Here is a 25,192-nt window from a genome sequence, read left to right as displayed (position 1 = left end):
TCAGTCCATCTGATCCTCTACAGCAGAGAGAAGACCAGGATCATGTTCGAAATTGAAGCTAATCTCTTGTGGCCTTTCAAGTTCAAGATACACTCCTTGAATCCAGAGTTTCTCCTTAAACCTGTTTAAAAAAGGTCAGTTAATATTGCCTATATTTTTAATGGTGGCAGCTGCTGTTGTCTGTGGCCTTGAGACAATATGAGACAGAACATAAAATATCCTAAAACTCATTTTACTGACAATAACAAATAACCAGAGGGCACTTTAGTTATAAAGAACAGAAGAGATGAGAAAAATGAGGAGAAATTTGACCTTTCTATATGATCTACATGTTTTAAGCATACCAAATTCTCTGTGTGCCCTAAGTAAAATTAACATGGTCTTGCGTTTGATTTTTTGCTTTGGAATATCTGCCTTCTCACAGCAATACAAGAAAAAATGTGAACAAAAGATATGGGATCAATGCTTGATCAGCTGGACAAGAGGGAAAGTGTGCAGACAGCTTATGATGAAAGGAGAACAGCTTTTGAATTAACACATGCAATAATTTTCCTTTCCTTTTACATGTTGCTCTACATCTAGATAGACAAACCTCAGAACTTAAAGGCAAAAGAACACTGGTCTTTCTTTTTTCTATAGCTTTTTGACATAGAATTCACTATGTATGAAAAGCTCAGAAAATATTCAGACAGTTTTAGGCAACAACTGATTTTTATGTGACCAGTGTAAAACTTAATATTTTGAGTAGACTGTCAAAGACTAGCCAGACAGCAATCCCACAGATTCTCAACCAGTTTTCAAGGTCACATTAACCATCACTTCTTTAAAGCCATCAGACTCCTGGAGCCTCTTTTCTATTACATTGCTCCACATACCTGTTTGTCTTTCTAGAAGAAAGCAAGCTATTTTACTGTATCACCATAAAACCTGCTTTTCACCATAAAACAACCTTACCAGTCTTAGAGTTGTGTAATAAACATAATGAATAGAATTGTTTAGATATTTTCTATTGAAAACCTCTGCCAGCAAATCTTATTTTTATGTGCACAATCTCTTCCTAACCCCCACCTACATTCCTATGTTACCTCATCTTAGCTGGTGTTTCCAGTGAAACAGTGAACTAATAGTAAACCAGATTAGTCATGGTCACAGGGTATAAAAACTCTCTCATCCCTGAACACATTACTCTAAAGACAGTTAGTTCCAGCACCATAAAATACAGTGTTTAGGCTCTGATAGCCTAAATTCAGGAGGCAAGATTTAACCTTGTGCGAGAAGTCACCACAAGGACTATTGACTTCATGTATCTCACATAACCTTTTGAAATTGCACAGTGGGAAGTTTTGTCATCTTTAATCAATTAATGAACAATGACTGTTCCTGTGCTATTAAGGCTTCCAAAGAAGATGCTTACCTAGTAGAAAACTTTGTTTACGTATTCTGTTATTGAAACTTCAAGTTCATGTAGTTGTATCACTTTAGACTTCTGGAATACTTTGTGTCTTTGAGATGTACAATCTTACATTAATGCCTACATGAAGATACCTAGACTTTAAAAAATTATTTCACTAAACTAAATAACTTATTGCACAAACTCCGTTTTCTGTTGTATTACAAGGTCTTTCATCTAACAGAATTGCCTATCTTCTGATGAAGAATTAAGTGTAAAAGGCAGTCACACATCATGCACTTCATTTACATTATGCAAAAATTCATAGGATTAGGAAGTGTGTTTGATGTATGCTTTGTAAATTATGGTCCTTACAGCTCTTGGAGTATTACAAGAAGTAGCACAGAGTAAGCTGCAAGTTACCTTGCTGGGAGGTGTTTAGCCACTGGCTTCTGATCTCCCGCACAATGTGTGACATGGGCTGGTACTAGCTCAGTTGTGGTGACATTCACTTCTGACAAGTATCCATCTTCCCATTCTGATTTAGCCTGAGTTACAGTGGAAATTTCTGGGGTTTTATTTTTCTCTGAAACAAAACATGTACGTTAGGAAGTGGAAACAAGGTGCTCATTTAATATGGCAACAACATGCCTAAAAGCATGCAGCTGGCAGGATGAATCACCTATCACTGTTATGAAAGCAGAACAATGCGCCTTTCCAATTTCATTGCTGGCAACACAGATATATTTCCCAGTATCAGCAAGGACTACATTTCTTTTAAAAAGGTAATATGTATCTCCTAATTTCTCAATCTGTAAAACAATAGAACGCACATAGGAGATTATTAGTACCATAAAGCAAAATATATTATCTTTCTCCTGAGAAATATTTCAAGAATATTAGAACATACACTGATATCTCCGGATACCATGTGGATATCATCCTTCATCCAGCAGACATGTGGTTTGGGCTTTCCATGTATAGTGCATTGCAGGATTAAATCTTCTCCTTCTTGTAGAGTTGTATGTCCAAATTTTTGTATGAAGTTTGGCTGTTCTCCTTGTACTGAAAAGAAATTATCACTGTATTTTAAAAGGCACCACTAAAGCAACTGAAGAAAAAATCTGCTATTATTATAAAGTTCACCACATTGCATGATAAAGAGAGCCTTTAGTGATGCCTGGAACTCAGGATAACTTGTTTGCAAGACAGTTAGTAGGCAGACATCATTTACCTATATAATATAAAGTTTGTCAAAACACATGGATATTAAGCACCCAAAAATTTCATGCATCGGCATAGTCATATTAGTTGCATGGTAATGCTAAAGAATCATGGTTTAAAGAATCATGTTCTTTGTGTAGGTAGTAGGCAAGTCTATGTGCATTATTGTGTTGCAGTGGAGGTGGAAGAGTAAAAAGTTCCACACAAAGTGACAAAAGTCAAGAGAGTAAACTTTTGCATTTAGTGCGTTGCGGTACATCACGGTCTTTTTTCACTTTCTTTCCCTACTGTTCAAGTCAAAAAAATGTTATTGAAAAAAATAAAAAAAAGATTGATCTATATTTGCAACAATGATGAAAGCCAGAATGTGGCCTCTCTACAACTTTGATCCAGATCATTATTTTGTCTATCATTAATACTGAAACCATGTACTACCAGATCATCCAGTACAAATCTGATCCAGATCAAGGATGGGCAAATAATTGCATTTCTATTGTAATAATCAGACTACATGAGACTGAATTTGTGCTGGCTTCATGCCAACTGTGGGACGACAGATAACACCTGAGCCAGTATAAGGCCTGACTAATACAAATTAACCCATCAAAATTGTTTTAAGAAGTTTCAGTCATCAGCACCAGTTTGTACTGAATCAAAGCATTGCTTCATGAGACATATGACTTAATGAGCTGTAAAACTGGATTTACTGGATCACTGTACTACTACCTGAGGTTCCACTTATATTCTACCTCCAGGGCAACAGTGAAAAAGATGACAACCTTAGAACTCAAAGTATTCTTGATACAGGGAATCCAAAGCAGCAGATGTTAACACACAGAAGCACACACAGAGGCATATACTACAACAAAAATAAACATTTTGCATTCCTAGCACATAAAGAATATATTCTTGTTCCTCTTTACTATAAATTGTACCATGAGTCCATAATATTTAACAGATGTAATCACCAGGTTTCTCAGAAACAGAAAGTTACTGAAATGTGTGATAAATAACAGAGCTTGAAACTGCTCTCAACTATGTCAGCATTACTCCACTGTTTTAGGACAAAAAATTTTTTCTTTATGCTACTGTGAAACAAAAATCAACGTACCTCACAAAGGTGCCCAGCAACTTCTAAACCCAAATACATTGACACCTTGGCTATTTTTGCCACATGTGGGACCGTCAAGATAGTGACACAGACATTTTCACCCGCTGTATTAATAAATCCACTGTGTAGGTGAGTTCTTACTTGCAATAGGCTTTCAAGCTTAGCTGCATTTACATTGTTCCCATGTACTGTAGGACTGAGTCCACAATATAGAGTATGAGAGTTTTACTCTCTCCCTCTTTCTAACCTAAGGTCTACATTAGCCAGTCCCAGCAGCTCAAACAACTCAGTTTCTTAGCTGTTGAAATTGAGCAAGAGCAAGCTGCCACCACCATTGCATTGCATGCACCCGAAGCACAGAAATTTGGGATCTGCAGCTTCATGTCAAACAACAGAACCAAGCTTACCACCCCTGTCTCCTTTTTGCAGGCAGCTGGCAATAAGTCACAAACAGTGCATGATTAGCTTGTATTCCAGCGGAAAACATTAAGTGGGCATCAGCCACTACTTGTGATATTTTTGGCTGGATTCTATTACTTGTGCAGTTTGCAATACCTTGCGAAGTCAGGCTGCATCTCATACCAGGATACTTTTTACCATTTTAAAAAAAAAAAAAAAAATTAATCTGAGTGGAACGGTGATAATGATCAAATCCTATCTTGATTTTGTATCAGTAAGTCAGCAGAACACAAAAACCAAAAATTACCAGTTTATAGAGAGCAAAGGGAAAAGTATGTGCAAAGAAAACCATGAATTGACAGTTACTACAACTCTTTAAGGCACAGGCTAGAACTCAACAGGGAAACAAAGTCTACTGTAAAAGAAGAGTTCATCCTCTGACAGCAACCTTCAAAATAGAATGGATGGTTATATTTCACTGATGGTTTTTGCATGATGTCATAATATGCTAAGACAACTTGTCGATTAAAAATTATTTCTTGGCTGGACATCCCATGAACCAGGTTAGAAGGTTAGAAGGAACAGATCTTTTTTCCTGCATTGTGGAGGGAGAATATTTCAGGTTGTCAGTGGCACTGAAATCCCACTCTGATGGCTTCAGATAAGAAGTTTGTCAAATGTTAAATATTACATAAGGTATTTGTAGAACCAGTAGAGTTCTCCTGCAAACTGGGGAACCAGCAAGGAAAACTCAGCAGTCTGGAGCAATGTAAAAACTGCAGGTGGAGTGATTGCCTGCGTCTGGCTTTATCACACAGCTTTCACCACTGCCCCAAGTCTCTCTCATGCCCAGATAGTACCAGGTCAAGCCAAGTTGTTTTCAGCAGCCATTTTTTATTACTTTGCTTTACAGTTATTTTTAATCTATTTACACTGGGCATGTAATTTCCAATCTCTGATGTCTTGAAATGTGATATTAGCAAGATCGTTAACTTCCCCCTATCTTCTCCAAAAATTTAGGTGTCGTGGTTTAACCCCAGCCAGCAACTAAGCACCATGCAGCCGCTCACTCACTCCCCCCTCATCCAGTGGGATGGGGGAGAAAATCGGGGAAAAAAAAGTAAAACTCCTGGGTTGAGATAAGAACGGTTTAATAGAAGAGAAAAGAAGAAACTAATAATGATAATGATAACACTAATAAAATGACAACAGTAGTAATAAAAGGATTGGAATGTACAAATCATGCACAGGGCAATAGCTCACCACCCGCCAACCGACACCCAGCTAGTCCCTGAGCGGCGATTCCCTGCCCCCCCTCCCAGTTCCTATACTGGATGTGACGTCCCATGGTATGGAATACACCGTTGGCCAGTTTGGGTCAGGTGCCCTGGCTGTGTCTTGTGCCAACTTCTTGTGCCCTGGCTGGGCATGAGAAGCTGAAAAATCCTTGACTTTAGTCTAAGCACTACTGAGCAACAACTGAAAACATCAGTGTTATCAACATTCTTCGCATGCTGAACTCAAAACATAGCACTGTACCAGCTACTAGGAAGACAGTTAACTCTATCCCAGCTGAAACGAGGACATTAGGCTAGACTGAGCTTCGCACCATGCTGCTCAGAGACTATGGATTCACTCAGCATTGCTCTAAATTAAGATACTGCACTTCATTGTTTAGAGATTTTTGTCTCAGTCAAGATCCTAACACAATCAGAAGGAATTTTATTAAGGAATACCAAGTAGGTCTCATGACCCAATTGATCTGAAATATCCATAATCCAGAGCTCCAGCCTCCCTGAATACCATGGTGTAGCCTCATTAAAGGAAGTCTGAGCAGTAATTTTTAAAGGCACAGCCCCTCTGAGCCACAAAAGATATAGACACACAAAAACTACTAGCTTACCCTAGCAAAGACTCCAGAGAAATGTCCAGAAATAAGCATACCTTACCAGTCATTTGAGAGGAAGCCGCCATCTCCATTGCAGCTCCAGCCACATCTGATCCAAAGACAACCAGGGGAATGCCTCATCCTCCCTTTGCCTACTGACTCACACCTGGGCCCTCAGACTGGCTGCTTCTTTTGAGAAATGAAAATAATTAATCCCTTTCCCCTCTGAATTTATGCGCCTTGTGTAAATACCCCTTCACACAACTCCACATCTTGTAGTCAGGCAATCTCATTCACCACTTTCTTTCTTAGTGGGCGTCTGCATATGGGGAAGGAGGAAGGGATGTTAGGTTAGTAAGATGCCTAAGTAGATTATTTTTGTTGAAAGGCTAGAGAGACTGAGATTTAAATCTGCTCTTTAAGAGACCAGTTGGGAAGATGTAAACGCGTTGCAGTCTTGAAGTAACTATAGGTTCAAAACTGTGAATGTGATGAGGGGAAGTCAGCAACATAAAACAAGAAAGTAGCAGAACCAGAACAATACAAAACACCTAGATGTATTTCCAGCTTCTAAAGCATGATTAAAAGGAGGAGGAAGTGAGGCATGCATAACATGAACTATAAAAAAAAAGAGGGGTGGGGGGCAGAATGACATTGAAATTATTGCTGAAACAGAATGAATATGGCTCTCTTTCAGATAAATATTAGTGTATCATGAGGCTATATCACTGTCAGTCTTTTTTTTTTTTTAAGGTTATCTGAACAGAAAACAGCACAAATTTTCCAGGAAAATTTTTGGGGCATTCATTTGGGTCCTTAAATAAAGAGTATTTAAACCCAGACTTCCACCACAGCAGTAATTAACATTGATTACACCTCTGTTTACAAAGCAAAGCATTAAAACCAGGAGACTTTCAGTATCCTACTGTGTATCTAGCATCTCGAATCTCTCTCTCTCTTTTTAGTCTTGTTTCTTGCAACAATAAAAAAAAAGTGGCTGTTATCCATATACCCATTAAAAACTGCATTTAAAACTACTCCTGACTTAAAGTAAATGCAATACCATACTTACAAAATCAAGTTTTGTTAATCTAAATTTTAGAGATATTCAAATTATCAGAGGAAAAGTTTAATGATTATGTACTTCTACAATGATTTATTAAGGTCTATAGATGTGCTAAGGTGATTTCTGGCCTTATATTTATATTATTTTGTATTTAATAATTATAATAGCTTACTATGTAAAAATGACAACGTTCTCAGAAGTGACATTTGACCTTTTATTATTTCACGATGTCTGTTATATAGCAATAGCATGAATGACATACTTGTGTGAACTCTTGAAAATAATAGCATTTTTAGATTTTAAAAGTTGGATTCATTTGCATCTCACTTTTTCTCACAAGCCAAACTTGAAAGATCTTATTTAACATTTAAATAGGAACTCAATTCTAGGATTTCATCCAGTAGTAGGAAGCTTACTTTTCCTAGATGACATGTTTGAGTAAAAATGAAAGTGGATGTGTTGGCACAAGAGCAGCCATACATAAGCCACTTCAGCTGCTTTTGAACTGAATAGCAAAACTGAGGCTCACTTTCCTTAGAAAGGCAGCTGGCTTCCCTGAGTGACAGGTAATCTTTGGGATCTTTCATGTAGGCTTTAGACCCATATAATTTTAATTGGGGTGTACAAAGAACTCTGCATTAATCTACCCTTCCCCAGTGGATAATTTTGTTTTGTCTTGGCATAGTTGGAGACAAGATCACCCTTGACATCATCTTTCTGTGAAAGTCTGTTGAAATCTGGGGTACCTAATTTGTTGGTTACAATAGACATTTATGGTTCAAACTGGAAAATGAGTGTTAAGCTTACCAAGTGTGGCATTTCACTATCATTCTCCTTTTGTAGTTTCGTGGGCAGAGGGCAGCTTTCCTTTAGTGACTTTCTAGATAGAAGTGACTTTAAAATGTCCTTCTCCAGCCAAAAAATTGTGCACGGGTGCCATTTCAACACCACATCATAGCAGTGAACAGTTACAAGGGCATGATGTCAATACAGCTTCCTCCTCTGGAAAGCCTTCCTGGAGCATAAAATCCCAAATCACATCTCAGATAACAATCCCTTGAAAAAGTCCATTAAGATAAACTAGTTTTATGTCTTGTTCAGCACATGAACTACCAACAGTACTTTTAAAATACGAAGAAAAAAAGAGAAAAAAGAGATAAGGAAAATACAAACTTTAGCAACAAGGGTCATTTCTTGAACTATTTAAACCATAATTCAGAAGAAAAAAAATCAGCATTGTATTGATTTTAAATGTTTCCCTGCTAAGGTGGCAAAACATAAGCATACTTAATTAGACATATGCAGCATGATACATACTCAGAATCTTACTAAAGGCAGAATCCACTTGTTCATAGGCATACACAGCATGGATTTATAAATGTTGGAATAAAATTTACTCTCTCTCCAAGGCTTCTTTCTAACTCTTCCCCTCTTAGAGGAAAGATGACAGTCCTCCTTGTTATGCTTGGAACTGGGAGTGTAACCCAAACTCCAATAAAAGGCTATATCACTGGCTAGCTTCTAAAGAATATTAATAAAAAGATGGAATAAATCCCACTTAGATTCAAAGCTGCATCTCTTACTCCCACACAATTTTGTAAACTGGCCTTGTATTCTAGCTGTCAAATCTCAGGTAAAGCAAGTAACTGAGATCTCTCCCACTTGTTCTAAGCCTGTTAGATAAATTTAACAGAAACAGATTTAATTCAAATGTGTACGAGGGAGAAGGTCTGCATGCTTGCTCCCTTGTAATACCCTAGGAGCCTGGATACACACAAGGAAGTGGTACAAGGGAGGGGAAAGAATTTGTTCCCACAATCTGCATACACTCGCCCAGCAGTGCTGTGTCTGTTGCCTTTTTAACTCATAGACCTGAGTGTCATAAATAGTGAGTGGTCTTTCTGTAAGTGCCAGCAAGCAATCAGATCCAACTACAAGTCTAGATCCAAGCTAGCTCCAATTCCTGCCCTATGGCATCACGAAAAGTTCACATCTTTTTCTCCTGCTTTGATAGAACTACAAATGAGTTTGGGACACATTTTTCTAAGCTGGGCTGGAATCCTAGCTCTATCTTTGCCTTCTGAAGGACAGAGACTCACCTCACAGTGTTGTTTTGATCAACAAATGTCTCCCCTCCAACCAAAAAGGTCAAATGCATATCTCTGAACTCACACACTGGCCGTATAAAAAAAAGACAGAACAATGACCATTCTAGCACTGAACTTTCCATAGTTTTCAAGATGAAGGATCCACAAGTTAAAAAATAGATGCAGCTTTGAGCCCAGCACCTGTAGAACTACAATGACTCTTTCTGTCACAAGCTTTATCACAGGTAATGCTTAATTTAAAGGCCTAATTCTGGCAGAGGCAAAGCAGAAGAGAAAAGAGAACATGTCTGCTTTCAGTCCTGTTTTTTTGTGTGCACATACTTAGCCTCAATACTGAAGGCAAAAAAATGCCTGAAAAAGTGACCTGAGTATTTATATAAAAAGTTACTCAGAACATGTCAAAAGAACACTCATGACTACTTTTAATTTTTGAACGATGGCAGCTCTCAGTCAAAACAGAGGATTGAAGGGCAGCCATCACCTGGAAGACTCATTTTCAAATAGAAGATCAGTGTTATGAACAGGATAAAGTTATCAAGCACTCGCAACTCTCCAGCAGGCAAAACCTTGTGGCCTGTAGGAGAGGCATTTTGGTATGTTCCTACCACAATATTGCTTAATGTACCACTTCTGCAAGTCAGCTTGCTCACACAGGTTCTTTGCTTTGCATTTATAACAATCATAAAGTCAAGGGCACAAAACCACTGAACTGAATTTTACTTGTATGAAACTTGAAACATTCAAAATTGTACTATTTATTAAAATTAGCTTTATTGTGAAATGGAAAGTACACTTCAGGAAAATAGGTGATTTTTATACCTGAGAGAATTCTTATGAATCAACATTTTGGGGAGATGACAGAAATTAGGAAGTTGTTCATTAAGGGTAATACCAATTTTAGTTCAAATTTACTTTGTTCCCCCGTCTGCTCACCACCTCCTCCTCCTGCTCCCTCTTGTATTGCTGTGACATTATATTCCCTTCAGAACTTCTCCTGTTTCAAAGTTACAGGAATTTTAATAAAGTTGCAGTCACTGGGCCAAAATGTCTAAACGTCAGTTGTCAATCTCACTGGCCCCCAACAATTTGCAATATATATTCTGCTCATAGCATGCTACACAGTAAAAGTCTTACTTCATTTTAGCAAATTATGCAAAAGAAAGTAAATATCTCTTCTCTATAAAATTTCCATACCAATGCAGTTGCACCATGAAAGCTGCAAATCAAAGATGCAGGAAAAATCATGTAACTGTTTGTCAATTGTCTCTACTGTACAAATACAATAAGTGCAGGAGCTAAAGAATGAAGTTACATTTGAGGATTTATAAAATCTTCCACTGGCACAGTTAAGTCATTATTACCAAATAACTAAACAAATTAGTACTTTAATAAAAAATAATATTTGTGGTTGTCCTTGTCAAGAATGAAATGCAATATGGAGGTGAACAAAGTTCTGGTTTGGATTTACTGCTTTGAAGTTATAGGAGAATTCTATTTGACTGAAATTAAACAAATATTTTTTTTGGTGTGAATACACTTTTGAGTATTTCCCAATCTGGTTGATTCTGTTTGAAATCAGTGTGCTAAATATTTTAAACATGCACAAGTGCTCACTTCATAAACTGTTATCTTTCTTGTCTTATACTAACAATTTAGTGGATTATTAGAAATATTTATATCTTTAATTTTATAGGAAGGCAGAAGAAGTATCACAAGCATCTACCAAGGCAGACTGGTATGTTGGAACGTCTTATTTTGTAAACATTTGGGGGTTTGGTCTACTGTATGCTAGGTGCCAATCCTGATGATTCTGGGTCAAATCTTTGCACTGCAGATGATCACAACTCTGTTGGAACTCCTGCAGCTTTCACTGGTGGAGACTATCTGCTGGGCTGAGACAGATTTAAATCTGATCTATGCCAGTGCAATCACAAATGGTACAATTTCTTTACTAAGAACTTTATCCTACAGATAAAATTATTTTCAAAGTATACGAGAAAAACGTAGTTGGAAACAATACATTCAATGTTTAAAAAACATTTCAACACCCTCCACATCACCTCTCCCCCAAAAGCATATCATAAAATATAAGCACTCTACCTGGGTGTATCTTGACATTTAATACCTATAACCATTAAAACTGTTTCCAACACTTTGTAATGCCAACATTTTTAGAAAGCAAAACTCTGCCTCAGATTCTAGAAAATCCTTGTAACTTTTTTATCTCAACATCACTATGAGAAAGGAAAATAAGCACATAATACTGGTATTAAAAAAACAAGCAATATATTGAGTGTGACATAAAAGTGGTTTGGTACAGATTGTGAAAGATGCAGTGTAAGAAAATAAATTTAATGTTGTCTTAGCATGTGAGAATTAAGTCCAGCACAGTCAATATTGTACTTATTTTGTGAATAGCCAGTATATTAGTGATATGCTAATATAGATGACACACAACATTATCCAGTCTATTATTGTAATAGGTGGCCTGTTACCTTTCACGTGGAGAATGGCACTTGATGAGATAGTGCCGTTCAAATTTTTAGCCCGAACAACATAGAGGCCAGCATCTTTATCACACACCTTTCGAATGAACAAAGTATGCTTTGTCTCCTTTTGTAAAAGCTTTAAGTGCTCATCTGCAGTCAGTTTCTGGCCCTTCTTGTACCTGAAGCAGAGAGTCAGTTTTCAAGTCAGATCTATATCACTGTATGCCAAGCAGAACTTTACAAATTCAGACAACCTCTATAACACTACATTGACAGCAAGAGAAAGACCTCACTGCTGTGCTCTCATTCCACAGTTTTAAAGTTATATGTAAATATTGATGAATATTTAAACAAATCAAACCACTGGATAATACATTCTTAATACTAGAAAATGTGTTTCTGAAAATGGTTTTCAATGGACAAGTCACAGGTGTCTCACTGCAGTATGGGAGAGAGTAGCGTGAAGGCCTGGGAAAGCTTTCAGTTTTGTGCTGAAACATTTTTGCTAGTAAGGTGTTGAGTCAATCCACATTCAACTCATGAACAGGCTCTTAAGATGCATAAGCAACATACAAACTTTGTGAACTTGTGTCTTCAGTATAAAGAAGAGTCAAGGACCTGTTCCTTCCACCCCAGCCCACTTAACTTTTACTTAGTTCATATCATCAAACAGGATAGAACAATGCATCAGGAGTTACTTCAGAAAACTGGTGTCATATTATAAGGCTTGAGGATCTGTCAACATGTATTGATATTGACTCCTGATTTACATATTGGAAGTAAGAGAAAATTCTGGGTCTTCTTGCCTTATGATGTTTCAGCATAAGCTACATTTAACCTAACACAAGCACAGAAATATGTTTCCACATGCTTATCCAATAAAATGTCTACATCGATACAAAATTGAAGGTATTGGTGAACTTTTAATTACAAAACGCCCACTTATTTTCTGTTTTCATAAATTTTGAATTTGCACAATGCTTTCTGTTGAATGTTATTTTTAAAAGACCAAATATCAACAGTGTACATATTTTTGAGCTGAATTAATGCTTTCTTATGATAAAACTGAAGGTTCTTCTTGTTTCACCAACAATATTTCTCAAAGTGTAGAATACCAGGATTTAAAACAAAGTAATTTTATTAATACCAACACAGTATATAGCACCAAGGTTGCAGTGTCCAGTATTTTTCTCAGTGCCATAAAAGAAAATTTAGCTTACTAAAAGCTTATAGTTTTCCTAATTCTTTACATGTGTAATAATAACCTTAACATCAAAATGTTTCCAGTAAGAGGCATATCTAATTTTAACACATTAAAAGAAAGGCTTCCATTGTGAATCAGTGGAGAAATGGCAAATGAGGTAAAATGTTAGGAAAATATGCCAACACATAGAGGATACCAAAATCTTGAAATCCTGCCCCTCTTTCAGTCCCTATTCCCTTTGGCAGGGAATTTCTAAAAAGTCATCTTAAAAGATGTAATATAAACATCATCTGTATTTCACACAAATGCAGTATAAAGCAATCTAATTAGACATACAGAAATTGAGAAAGAGATAGAGAATGCACACAAATATATAATATAAAACTGGTTCTCTTAGTGTAGACACTAAAGTTTGGGGTTTTTTTAACCTGCAGCTTTTCTTCAGTTTTCGACAGCTGACTCACACATATATAAATGTGTGTGTGTAGGTATATGTAGTCACTATATAAATATTTTAGCACGCATGCATGTGTATGTGTCCATTCATATATAGTGTCAAGATCCTGAGAAAATGCAGGTGAATTTACTTAGGGTAAATCTAGAGTGCGCATTTGTTTTAAGAAATTATTGAACAAGTGGAATGTCATATTCCAGAATACAAAAAACACATGATATATTTGCTTAAAAAACATTGGATGTGTTTGCGGTAGTTTGATGCTCTCATTATTCATAAAATTAAGTACAGAGAGATTATTTCAAGTAGGTCAATTGTCAAAAGGAATTTTGAAGGTAGGAATCATGCAGAAGTGTGGAGTAGAAAGGATACAAGCCATTTATTCTAGTCTATAAATTAATTAATTTGGTTATAAGTGGTTCAAGGTGTCTTGCTAATAGGTATATTTACTACTTCTCATTATAAGCTACCCACCATGTCAGTGTAGGCTCTGGGAATCCCGTTACTTCTACTTCCAAAGTTACCGGAGAACCTTCCATGACGGTTTTGTTAGACAGAAGCTGGGAGAAGTTAGGCACCTGTCCAGTTAGGCTGGCCATGCTGTTCTTTTCTGATGAACTTTTAATCTCTTCTCGAGTGACCATCTGCCTTTGACAGCTTCTGGTGGCGTCTGATTGAAACACGAAACCTGAGAATGCATCAGGCAAAGCATGCAACCTGTCCTGGGTTTTAGTACAGTTATTCAAGTCATGCAATTGTTCTTGTGCTTCTGCCATGCTTTTATGAAGTTCAAGGTGTTGCAAATGTGTTTTGCACACTTCACTCATCATGCTATATAGCGGTTTGGCATTTATCGTGCAGGAAGCAGTGCTAGCTTCAGATATTCCTTGTAAGCTACTAGTCAAAGGAGATACTTCTCTGACTTTTGGACCAGAATCTGTTGAAGAGATACAAAACTTCTCAGACTGATCTGATGGGCTTTCCATTCTATTATTTGTAGCATCAGCATAAGCAGAATTTGTTAAGAGATCAGACGCTTCCATCGCTTTTTTAATACTAGTGGTTTTCTGCATTTGCAAGTTATAGGAACTGACATGCAGACTATGAGAGCTACAATAGCACTGCTCTTCTAGCTCTGTTTCAGAATGTAAGAGGTTGGATTCTGGTGTCTCAGAAAGCGGTGGCAAAGAGATATCATCAGGTGATATACACTCATATTCATCTCCAGAGGGTATTTCTTCTGCCAGGAATTCAGTCTGTAAACTATCTTCTTTGGCTGAAGATGACAGCTCTGTATCCTGTGAAACAAGATCCTCACCAGCTGGACAGATAAGTGGAATATCAGCCAATTTATTCCTCTCCTTAAATTAGGATGGGAAAGAAGAGAAGGAAAGAAAAAGACAGACAGAGAGAATGAGTTATCATTCTATGCATCCCCTTTTCACGCAGAAGCTAGAAACAATATTTGAAATATTTCTTCTAATTAAGCTTCAGGTATTCTAAGAAGCAGGAGAAAATACACGGAAAAGGGTAATTCATCAGAAATTTTTGCAGCAGCTAACTGGAATTTCAAACTGTTTGGATAGATTCTAGCAGTCGTTATTATAATTATATATGAACATTTATAACAACCTCTTCCTATAAACAAAGGACAACCTGTGGATTTCCTGTAGGTGCTGTGTATAAGAGCATTTGCAAGGAGAAGGTGGAGGAGGGGGTGGCCTAATTACCTCTAAATGGGAAACAGTTACATAGCAATAAAAATATATTAACAGCCAAGTTACTGGACTTTGATTCTTTGAGAGTCACCAGTCATGTTCAAGAATTACAGAATTAAACCAACATCTTTAAGATATTTTCCAAGCATTTTATATTTCGCTCATTTTTTGCCAGCTGTTTCAAGACCTTGTTCAAACAGAAATCAATGTTAACATTATTTTTATATTATGTTGGATCCAGAATAAAAAAAAAAATCCCTCTCATCATGTTTCCAAAAAAAATCGAATGTGGCACAAGTGCATTAATTTTAATTGCAAAGCACCAAAGACAGTATCTGATTTATTAATTACTTCTCTGCCTCTTGATTTTTATAGAAATGTGTAATCACATATTCAGGCCTATTTCATTTGTTTCAGGGCTCTCAACAAAGGTGTTCATAATGTTCTCATGCTATTCTCTCATTCTTGAGTTCTATACAAAAAATATCTAATCTACTAAGCATGTTTCTACCATCTATAAACTGTTCACTCAAATCATTTGGGCGATACACTGGGTATCATTGCTTTCCACACCAGATCTCTTTGGCAGTATCCCGTACAAAAGTGCAGCGGCATATTCTTTTCGGCTTTGTTTTTGCTATAGCTCTAAATATAGTCTAATAATCAGTGCACACAATTAACAAAATAAAAGTAAAAAGAAGTTATAGAACCTCATATGTGCCGTGGTCTTGTATATGTGGTCATTTTAATATAGATGTTTTTCCAATTAATATATTCGTTATTTCAAAGCCATGTGATTCATGCCAGATCCATGAATGAGTGACGGGAAGAAAGTTGGGATTTTGCTGCATTTATTTTACTAAATAATTCAATTAAGTTGTAAGAGGAAGTTGAAATTTGGGTATTAAATATGTTTTTCACAAGCATCCTCTGATGATCTCTGACCCCCAAAGTGTCTTTCAGTATGAATATACCATGGATATAAACATGATAAATTATAAATTGCTTTCAAATTTGGTGAAATGTGACAATTTTTCCTCTTTCCAATTACTCAGAAAACAATAGATACTGAGTTACTTCTTCCTTCTGCACATATTCTTTTTTTTTTATTGGGTTTTTAACTAATTGTAAACTATTCCTAAGAAATTGTTATTTTTAGGGCCCAATTCCAATACACTCATACAATATATTTTTCTAGGGTTTACAAATTTGACTGTCACCCAGCTCTTTTAACCTTATCAGCATTGTTCTTAGTTTTAAGCCTGACCAAATTTGCAAGCCTTTCTTAAATGAAGCTTTAATAGGCACTTCAGCAGCAAATTCTGGCTGGTTTGGTCTGACTTGGACTAACAAGTTTAATAAACCAAATCTGATGAAATATTAAGAAGTTGAGAAATTCTTTAGAATGTTAAATTCTGAGCAGGTATATTTTAAAAAAAATTGGTCAAAATTTCTGAATAGCTAGTCTCTACTGTCTGAATGAAATCAATGGTCCAGATTTATTCTGTTTACTGAGGAGTCTACCCACATGTACACACAGTGGCATACATTTGGGTAACTACAAGAAGGCCACGACAATGTAGGAATCTTCCAGTGACTAATCTAGGATCTTAGTGCAGGGATGTGTTGTCAGTTTCATGGTCACCTCATCTGGATATCACAGAACTGAACTGAGTTATTTCAGACATTGCTGGAAAATGACCCTGGGGAAAATGCTGGGGAAAAGAATGACAGGTGGGCAGTGAGTGAGCAAGCTGCCAGACAGGCTTTGGCAACGTGAGGACTTTCAACCCTGGTGTGCCACTTGGGATCAAAGAAGCATGAGGATTAATGTGCCATGAGAAGGTCTAGGCCACTTTTTAGAGGGTGAGATTTATTAATGAAGCAAATTAATACTGCAAAACTAGCTTGCAGAAGTATAGACAAGATTAGAGATTGTTGGCCCACCAGACAAGGGGCTGGGGATGGGCCAGGTCTTTCCTTGGAAAGGATGGAAATGGAAGACAGAAAAGCTCTAGTAAGAAGAATCCACTACTTCAAGTGAAGTATGGAGTGATGAAAAGGGTGGAGGCATCATAGTTGCCATACTTCACATCTGATATTTGCTGTTTCGCATACCCTTGACTTCTCCCCCGGCAGCTGAGGCACAGTCCGACGAGGACTGACAAAGCTGTGGCCTAGCAAAATAGGAAATAGGGCTATGGATATCTTCTGGGTGAGGTGATTCTCCTGAGGGTGGCTCTTTGGAACAGTCACAAAATTTTGAGTGAAATCTGGGCTCCAAGTCAATCTTGAAACTCCCATTGAGTTGGAAAGGAGGTAACAAAATTAATTAGGCTTAATTTTGGCTTATCATCAGATTATAGGACTTTCTGTATTGAACTGAAGGGAATGTTAATATTAGTTGAATTTCTACAAAACATTGCAGTTTAAATGTCTTACAGTATTGGTCTATGTTATCAGCTTGCAAATTGGAAATTTTAGAGCTCTACATCAATTACCAATGTATCCTACCTTTCTAAAGACTGAAATATATTACCACCCACTCCAATTTACCACAATACTTCACATAATAAATTATTTACATTTACATCCAGGATCCTAAGGCTTCAAAATGTTCTTTAAGCTAATCTCATAAAATGTAGGTCTGCTTTTGTATTGCCTGTATTTCTAAGACTACATTTATTCATTGACAGTTTGGAACCTTTCATATTCATTTACTGTATATCCATGAATAAAACATGCTTCTCTGCTAGGATTTTTATCACTCTAAATGCATATCCAGTTTTTCACTATCTAATTTCCTTTTGTGCATTGTCCTCAACATGCAATCCATAGTTTGGAACTTATTTATGCTCTCTGTTGCACAGAATTTTGGCAACTGAAATGTAACATCAGTGTTTTGAGGTGAGGGTGAAGACAATTATTTGATGGTGAGTTCTGTTACTTATTTGACATATGTTGTAACAACAGTACAGCAGGGTATCTGTGACGTGATGTCATACTGAACTGCTGACATCTGTAGTTGTGTTCCATCATGTTTTTGCTATGACTGCTTTCCTGTTATTCACACTGTGGCAAAACTGAAGTGATTCTGTGCTTCTTTTGCATTGGATTTTTCTAATACTGTAAATGACAAGACAATCAAAGCCCATGAAGTTATAACAATATCCGTCACTTTTGAGAAGCAATGAACTGAGGAATAAAATTCCTTTGAGAGTATACAAAAATTCCTGTCAATTTGATTTAAAAAAATATTTTAATCAACATGAACAGCAGATACCTGTTTAGTGTTGGTAGGAGACAAAGCATTGTTTCTCTTCTCTGTAATGTTTTCTGAATTTATAAGCCGTTCACCTGATGCCATCTGAAAGAAAAATGTTTAAAACACACTTTTTTTCCTGATGAAGACCTTAATGATTCAACAAAGAATCATAATTTCCACTGTTACTTTGTTCAAATTCTGAGCTATGAGGCTTCTCTTATAGCATGTTACTATAAATCAAATACTTTCATATCTTGTCTCTAGAGGTTATATGAATATTAGGGCTCTGGGAAATACTAACAGGAGTCTTCTCTATTACTTCCTATAGTCCCTTAAGTCTTATTACAAAGGAGAGAGCAGAATGTGTTCTCCCTTGAGGAAAGAGGAATGGTCACAAAGAGGATGTCTGCATTAAGAATATTGTGGCAATAGGCCCAAAGGGAAATTTGTAAAAGATTATGAAAATAATATTATTTTAGAAAATAAGAAGAAATACATAGGCAAGTAGAAAGATGGATAAAAAAATAAAATTCATCTGGAATAATATGTGGATTGGATAGAAGGCAAAGAGGTAACTAAAAAAAATTTGAAAGAGAAATGACCAAGACTACACTGATAACATCCATCTTAAGGGAAGCATCAAGACTGAAAAGCAAGAAATTTTCCAACAATACATAAAGCCTTTTAGAGAAACAGAGTTCTAGTTTAAAAAAAAAATAAAAATTAAAAAAAAAATCTAACTAACCTGCTGCTTTTGTTCCTCTGGTTTGTCTTTCATATCAGCCTCATACGCTTCTTGACCATTTCTGTCTTCTTTTTGAACAGTAACCAAGTCTTCAGAAAACTCATCTTTCTGCCATGTGAAAAGAAAAGAAGTAAACTTATACACAATAGAAGGTAGCAATTTTTACCTACACGCTGACTTATGCTCTGTACAACAGAGTAGGGAAAAAAAGTGAAATCTTATTTAAAACTTGTCATCAGTACAGATGTAAATTGCTTATGGCAAAAATATGTAGTAAAATCTGATTCATTCATTCCTGGACAAGGAAAGACATTTTTCAAAGCTGAGGGGATCTTTTCTGAGGCAAGGAAATTATAGGACACCAAAGACTGAAGAAATCAAATGGGTGGTCAAGAATCTGAGGAATATTAACCAATTTGTACCCAGCATAAGTAAGGGAAAATAAAGGATTAAGAAAGTGACACTATTAGGAAAAAAAGAGGATAAACAACAAATCCAGAAAAAAAGTCAGGATTTCAGGAAAACAGTTCTAGGGAGGAAAGAAACATTTGTGTGTTCAACTTTGTCTAAAAGGTGGGAAGGGGAGAATGTGTTCTAAGCATAAAACATAACCAGACAGAATTTGCATTTGTTCTTATTTTCCTCCCTCCTTCAACTTGCCATCTGGACAGCCCATAACCACTCTGAATATAGTTAACTGTACTTTCAATCAGCTACTTTACCATTCTTTTTGGCTAATATTTGTTTCTAGCTTAAGCCTCAACACTGCACAACTGGTTACAAAGTACTTACATAACAGAAATCTTGACAACCATACTTTATTTTATGAAGACATCATGAATCCTTTAAAATTTTCCTGGAAAATATCTACAGATTTCAAAGAACATCACAGTGGCACAATGTAAGGAAAACCAAAAGTTTGACAGTTAAAGTTTTGTGTATTTCACATCTTCAGCTGTCCAGCCAAAAGTTACAGTCTTAGGTAAGTTCTTATTAGAAAGTGCTGCACTATTAATTTTCCATTCTAGCATTAAACAAGTGAAAAATTCTGTGTGATCTGTTCAATCTATTTTTTTCTGAAGAAAAGAAATATTTAATTTTGAAAAATCCAGGAGTTGTTTTCTTCTGACATTCAACAGCAATGTAATATCAGGAAAGATTGCACAATACATTTCCCCTTAATTTGTCATGCTTTAAAAATGACAGGGAGTGAGACTGAATTCATAATCATTGCATTCCATACTCATGGCACCTACTTGTGTAGATAATTTTCTGAATTATTTATTCTTCATAAGATACAGTCATTGACTATTGAGATATTGTGGGAATGTTTAGTAAGAATATTCATTTTAAAATCTCAGAAAACTACATATTATTAAAAAAACAGCTTTCATTTGAAAAAAGTTGCAGAACTACTCTCTATTGCAGAAAATTCATCTTTTGTAAAAATGAATGAAAATAAATAAATAAAAATCTTTCTTTTGAATGACTTTTTTAAAAGCATTATCTAACTTAAAGGTTAAAGTAATCAGTAAATACTTTATGAATGGTTCTGTGTGAAAAAAAGTGTTCTCCAAACAACTCTGTTAAAGAAAGATAATTTTACAATTAGCAAAATTAGTCAAAGTAAAATATTACAATTATTTTGAAATTCCACTTCTCCTGAAAAGATCCATATCATTTTAAGCTAGCAAAAAAAATCAAAGGTTCAAGCCCTGTTCTGACAGAACCTGGGGCTACTGTCCTGCACACAATAGCATTTATGTAACACATGGATGGGGAGGACAACTCTGAAAAACCTAATTGGCATTTATATTGAAGTTTCTTTATGGTCACAGTGCAATGCAAAGCCTAATAACTTTTGGAACTCATTTGTATTTTTAGCATCTCTTACTGCTTTTAACTGTATTAATGAATAATTTGAGTGTTCATCAGTTTTTATAGTATAATTCCATCAAAGAAAAGTAGATACAACATTCAGCATCAACAAGGGCAGGATATTTAAGCATCTTAACTCTTCCAGCTTCACAGAAGAATTAACCCATCAGCTATTGCTGCATGTGGGAGATTTTTGATGTATTACTTTGAGAGTGGAGGGTGGAGTAGGCAGTCTTTATTACAGAAATCTAGCCCTCTCAGCTGTCTTCCATAATTCCTCCTCATTTGATACATTATACTTAATTACACTTAAAGAAGCTTATAAGAATATGAAACTTTAAATGTTGTTCTCTTTAATATTTACATTATAAGCCATGCTTTTCTAATTTAAATTACTTTGGTTCTAACATGATTTGTTTTTTGGGATGATTTTTCCAATAGGGACCCAAGCCAGGTTGTTTGTTATTTTATAGATCTAGCAGGTACCTTTATTACAGTTACACCTATATTACAGTACCAAGGGAAGAAGAAATGTGAAAAAAAGTATTTGTCTAGATACTCAAAGAAATTGTGACATTTCCCCCAAAGGTTACTTGAAAGCAGTAACAGTTCTGAAAGAAGCTGAGAAAAAGAAACCTAGGAGGAATATTTAGTGCACAAACAAGTAGCACTTCATTGATTCATTACGATCATTACCTAAGTTAATGAAAAAATGAATGATTAAGAAATGTTTCATACTACATAGATGATCCTCAGTTAAAAGTACTGATTCAGACACTAAACCTGATAAATTGATGCAGATGCAATACATTCTCCAGATTAAAAAAAAAAAAACAAAACAAAACAAAACAAAAAATACCTTAATCTCCTTAAGTTCTCTCAGAGATCTACACAACTCATCAATAGAATGAATGATTTCTTTGTACTTTAATACGGCTTTTTCAACATACTTCTTTCCTTCTTCAATACCTACAAAGGTAAAAACAACCATGAAAGTAGAACAGAATGCCTCAACTTTGTAACCCCAATATACTACAATAATTAAACATTTTTCTGTGTTTTGTTTTGCTGAAGGAGTTCTGTGATTCACAGCAATGTGCTTTCCTACCTCTTCCTAGCTTGAGATGGGCCCTCAAAGTCGCTGCAGATCTTCTGCTAGGCTTCTCCTTAAACAAAGTTACTTCTATCTGGTTAGTGATACTGCTTTAAAGGATGCTGACCTTGTAAAATGTCTCCTAAACTAGTTGCCTTATTATACAGCTAGGAGGCACTTAGATCCCTGTTATAAGAAATACAAAACAAAGGCAGGATGAAGAAGCTTTTTCCCATGTAATGACTTAAACACAAAGCAGCTTCTTTCTCCCAGTGTTTCTAATAAGCTGGTGTCAAGAATCCATTCTGTCAGCTCCTTTCCTACAGATAGGAATGTTGGAAATATTGAGAAGGTTTTTTTTTTAAAAAAAGACAGACAGAGAAGGAAAAAAAAAAGTGATCCATGCTCTCTAAATAGTCTTTTCAACACTAAATTAGAGGAATTTAAAAACACAGTTTGACTCTGTTGAATATTTTTTCAAATTTACTACTTGAATTGATATGCTACACAATACCTTTGCACATTTAGATGGTCACCTTATCTTTGAATAAAGTAACTTCAACAAGTATATAAACATTACAAGTGGGAGAAAAAAAGCAAAACTTGAAGTTTGTTGACCTTCATTCTTTTTGGTCAACAATGTTCCAAATCAATATAGTTGCAAATACAGTATTTACATAATGATCTGTATTTTTTGCTAATAAAATGCTTAAGAAAGTTGGCAATCTAACACCACCAGTTTTTCACAGTGTTAACGTAAAAAATTCACTTAGCACTGAGGTATATCAATGTAATATACTTTAACTTCAAAGGCTTGCCTGTTATAAGATAGCATAAGCCATGAAGTCTTAATTCTAAGCTCATAAATATTACAAGGACATTCACAGTTTGATTTCAAGGTGAACTCAGGCTGTATATGGAAAACCAAGTAACTACCAGACTGTTGAGTACTTTCATTTTTTTTTATTTTTTAAATATTTGTTCTGAAATCCTTCACTTCTTCCAGTCAATACTTTAAAACAACATTTGTGTTTTAATCTTCAAGGGATTTTCTCCTTAAATGAACAAATCTAGGAATCTGCTTTCTGTGTCCTAAGTTATTGTATTTTTTCCCCACAGTGCATTACCAGACAGCTCCTCACCATATAAACGTTTAGCGAGGTCTATAATCTGCTGAATTTTTTCTTCTTGTTGAGGCACTGTAGGCTCAATAAACTTGTTGAATTGCTTGTAGAGAGTCTCTATCGCTTCTCTTGTTTTGCATTCTGCAGAATACTTGCCAACTCTAATGACTGTTGCACTCACATCTTCAAACCAAAATTGACACTAAGGGATAAAAACGCTGCATTATAATGAATTATTATTAGGAGTTCAAGATTTTGTAGAATAGACTGGTCTATACTTAGACTTTTCAGAATCAGTGGCATACAGTATGTCTTAAATATTCTGATTTTAATTTAACCTGAAAAACATTTGTTCATTACCAATGCTGCTTTGAATATTAATAGCTGTTAAAATTTCTTTAAACACTAGATCCATGCTCATCTTACAAAAGCATGGTGAGGTTATTAGTTAATGGTTCTGCAAATGTTTCTGAATTCTGAGGTTTTATTTCTGAGCTCTTTCCACCTTCTATATCAAGTAATTTCCAAACTTCATATCATGGCCACAGTTATACCTCTGTAAAGGCAGCAAGGTTGTTTAGATTTAGTCTACCTGCAAACAGTGGTTTTGGTCTCAGCAACCATTAAAGTTGCTAGGAATCTTTCTACTGACAAGAATGGGCTTAACAAACATTTTTGGTTAACAATACTCAGAGGAGGATAGAATCTGGTGTTCACTCAGTATCATCAGTTTTGCATCATTTACAGCAAGCAGCTAATAATCACCTTTTTTAACTGCTATTAAAGTCAGTATTTGAGACTCTGCCTATTCACTGAAAGAAAACTGCTGAGTAGAAGGCAATACTTTACACTGAGTAAAAAAAAAGCAATCTTAACTTTTAGCTAAAAGAAACAATTTTTTTCCCCTCAAAATAAGGAGGGAGTTGAAAACTGTAAATACACAACAAACCATAACAAATTGCTTTGCTGATGGTTTATGAAATGCCACATTGATCAAATCACTGGACACTGAAAACATCTTTTAAGCAAAACTTTAGTATTGTGATCCACCATTAAAGGAATTTATTTGTCATGCGTTAAGATCACTTTGGAGATATGAAGAGTGTTATTTCTAAAAATAAACAACTATGACAAGAATGTGCTTGCCTCACAGCAGATGTAAAACACAATATGGCAAGAGGGAAAATACTGTTACAATTTGTTTTCTTTTTAAAAAAGGCAATGCATGAGGCAGTCCTCAGACACATTAAAGTTACAGAAGTTTCCAAAAAGACTTAGACTGCAGTTCAGAATAAAAATATACATATACTTAACAATTAAGTTTATTTAAAAAAAAATTATATGCTGCTTTTAAGGAACTGAATATTTTACATTTCAGTTCCAGGATTACATACCACATAGACAGCTCTTCCTGACAACTAACAAGTTAGGTATTGTGATAACATGGCTCTTGTGGTTTGACAGCTATCAAAGAGGACCTTGTGGTGCTTTCGGTGTTGCCTCAGAATATGCTTAGAGAAAATGAGCTCATAAGTATGATCAAAGATATGCTGAATCACTATGAATGTCATATGGAGGCGGAGACCCCCATCATATGCAATAGTAGTGCAAGAATATAGTCACATTACATGGGTCCCCCCCCCCCCCCCCCCCCCCCCCCCTTTCTCCACAAAGTTATAAAGAAAAAATAGAAGAAAATACAGATTTTTACCAATCTACTACTTTGGGAAGCCACAGATTTTGCCTGAAGTAGTTACAAGCACTTTTATCTATCCCATTCCTGCATCATTATTACAGGCACAGTGGGGGATCTCAGGTTTACTAGTACCTCTTCCATCATCTGTTGCAGATGCTCCACGAGATACAGATTTTGCTTGTAATCCTCCACAACTCTGCAAAAGTCATTCAGCTGTTTCTGTAAGTCACTGATTGACCCCAAGAGGACTCTAACTTTAGCACTAGGTTCATTTGCTACAGAGCCAATGACTTTCTTCTCTAAATTATCCATCTTCTTGTTAAGAATCTGTTTAAAAGAT

The 25,192-nt window shown here is 35.8% G+C and overlaps 1 protein-coding gene across 1 annotated transcript in view; it reads right to left on the bottom strand.

Moving 5' to 3' along the window:
- Positions 1–25,192, bottom strand: part of CCDC141 (coiled-coil domain containing 141) — a 109,254-nt gene continuing 84,062 nt past the window's right edge. Inside the window, exons 19-29 of the mRNA XM_049812854.1 lie at positions 24,985–25,179; positions 23,175–23,358; positions 21,799–21,908; positions 19,062–19,169; positions 18,335–18,418; positions 13,808–14,694; positions 11,682–11,854; positions 2,301–2,455; positions 2,073–2,202; positions 1,814–1,976; positions 1–121 (exon numbers count right to left, since the gene is read on the bottom strand). Coding sequence (XP_049668811.1) covers positions 1–121; positions 1,814–1,976; positions 2,073–2,202; positions 2,301–2,455; positions 11,682–11,854; positions 13,808–14,694; positions 18,335–18,418; positions 19,062–19,169; positions 21,799–21,908; positions 23,175–23,358; positions 24,985–25,179 — 2,310 coding nt within the window. The remainder of the gene's footprint in view (positions 122–1,813; positions 1,977–2,072; positions 2,203–2,300; positions 2,456–11,681; positions 11,855–13,807; positions 14,695–18,334; positions 18,419–19,061; positions 19,170–21,798; positions 21,909–23,174; positions 23,359–24,984; positions 25,180–25,192) is intronic.

The sequence above is a fragment of the Accipiter gentilis genome, chromosome 1, assembly GCF_929443795.1.
Source record: "Accipiter gentilis chromosome 1, bAccGen1.1, whole genome shotgun sequence".
NCBI lineage: Eukaryota > Metazoa > Chordata > Aves > Accipitriformes > Accipitridae > Astur > Astur gentilis.
This window is presented reverse-complemented; position numbering and strand designations above follow the sequence as displayed.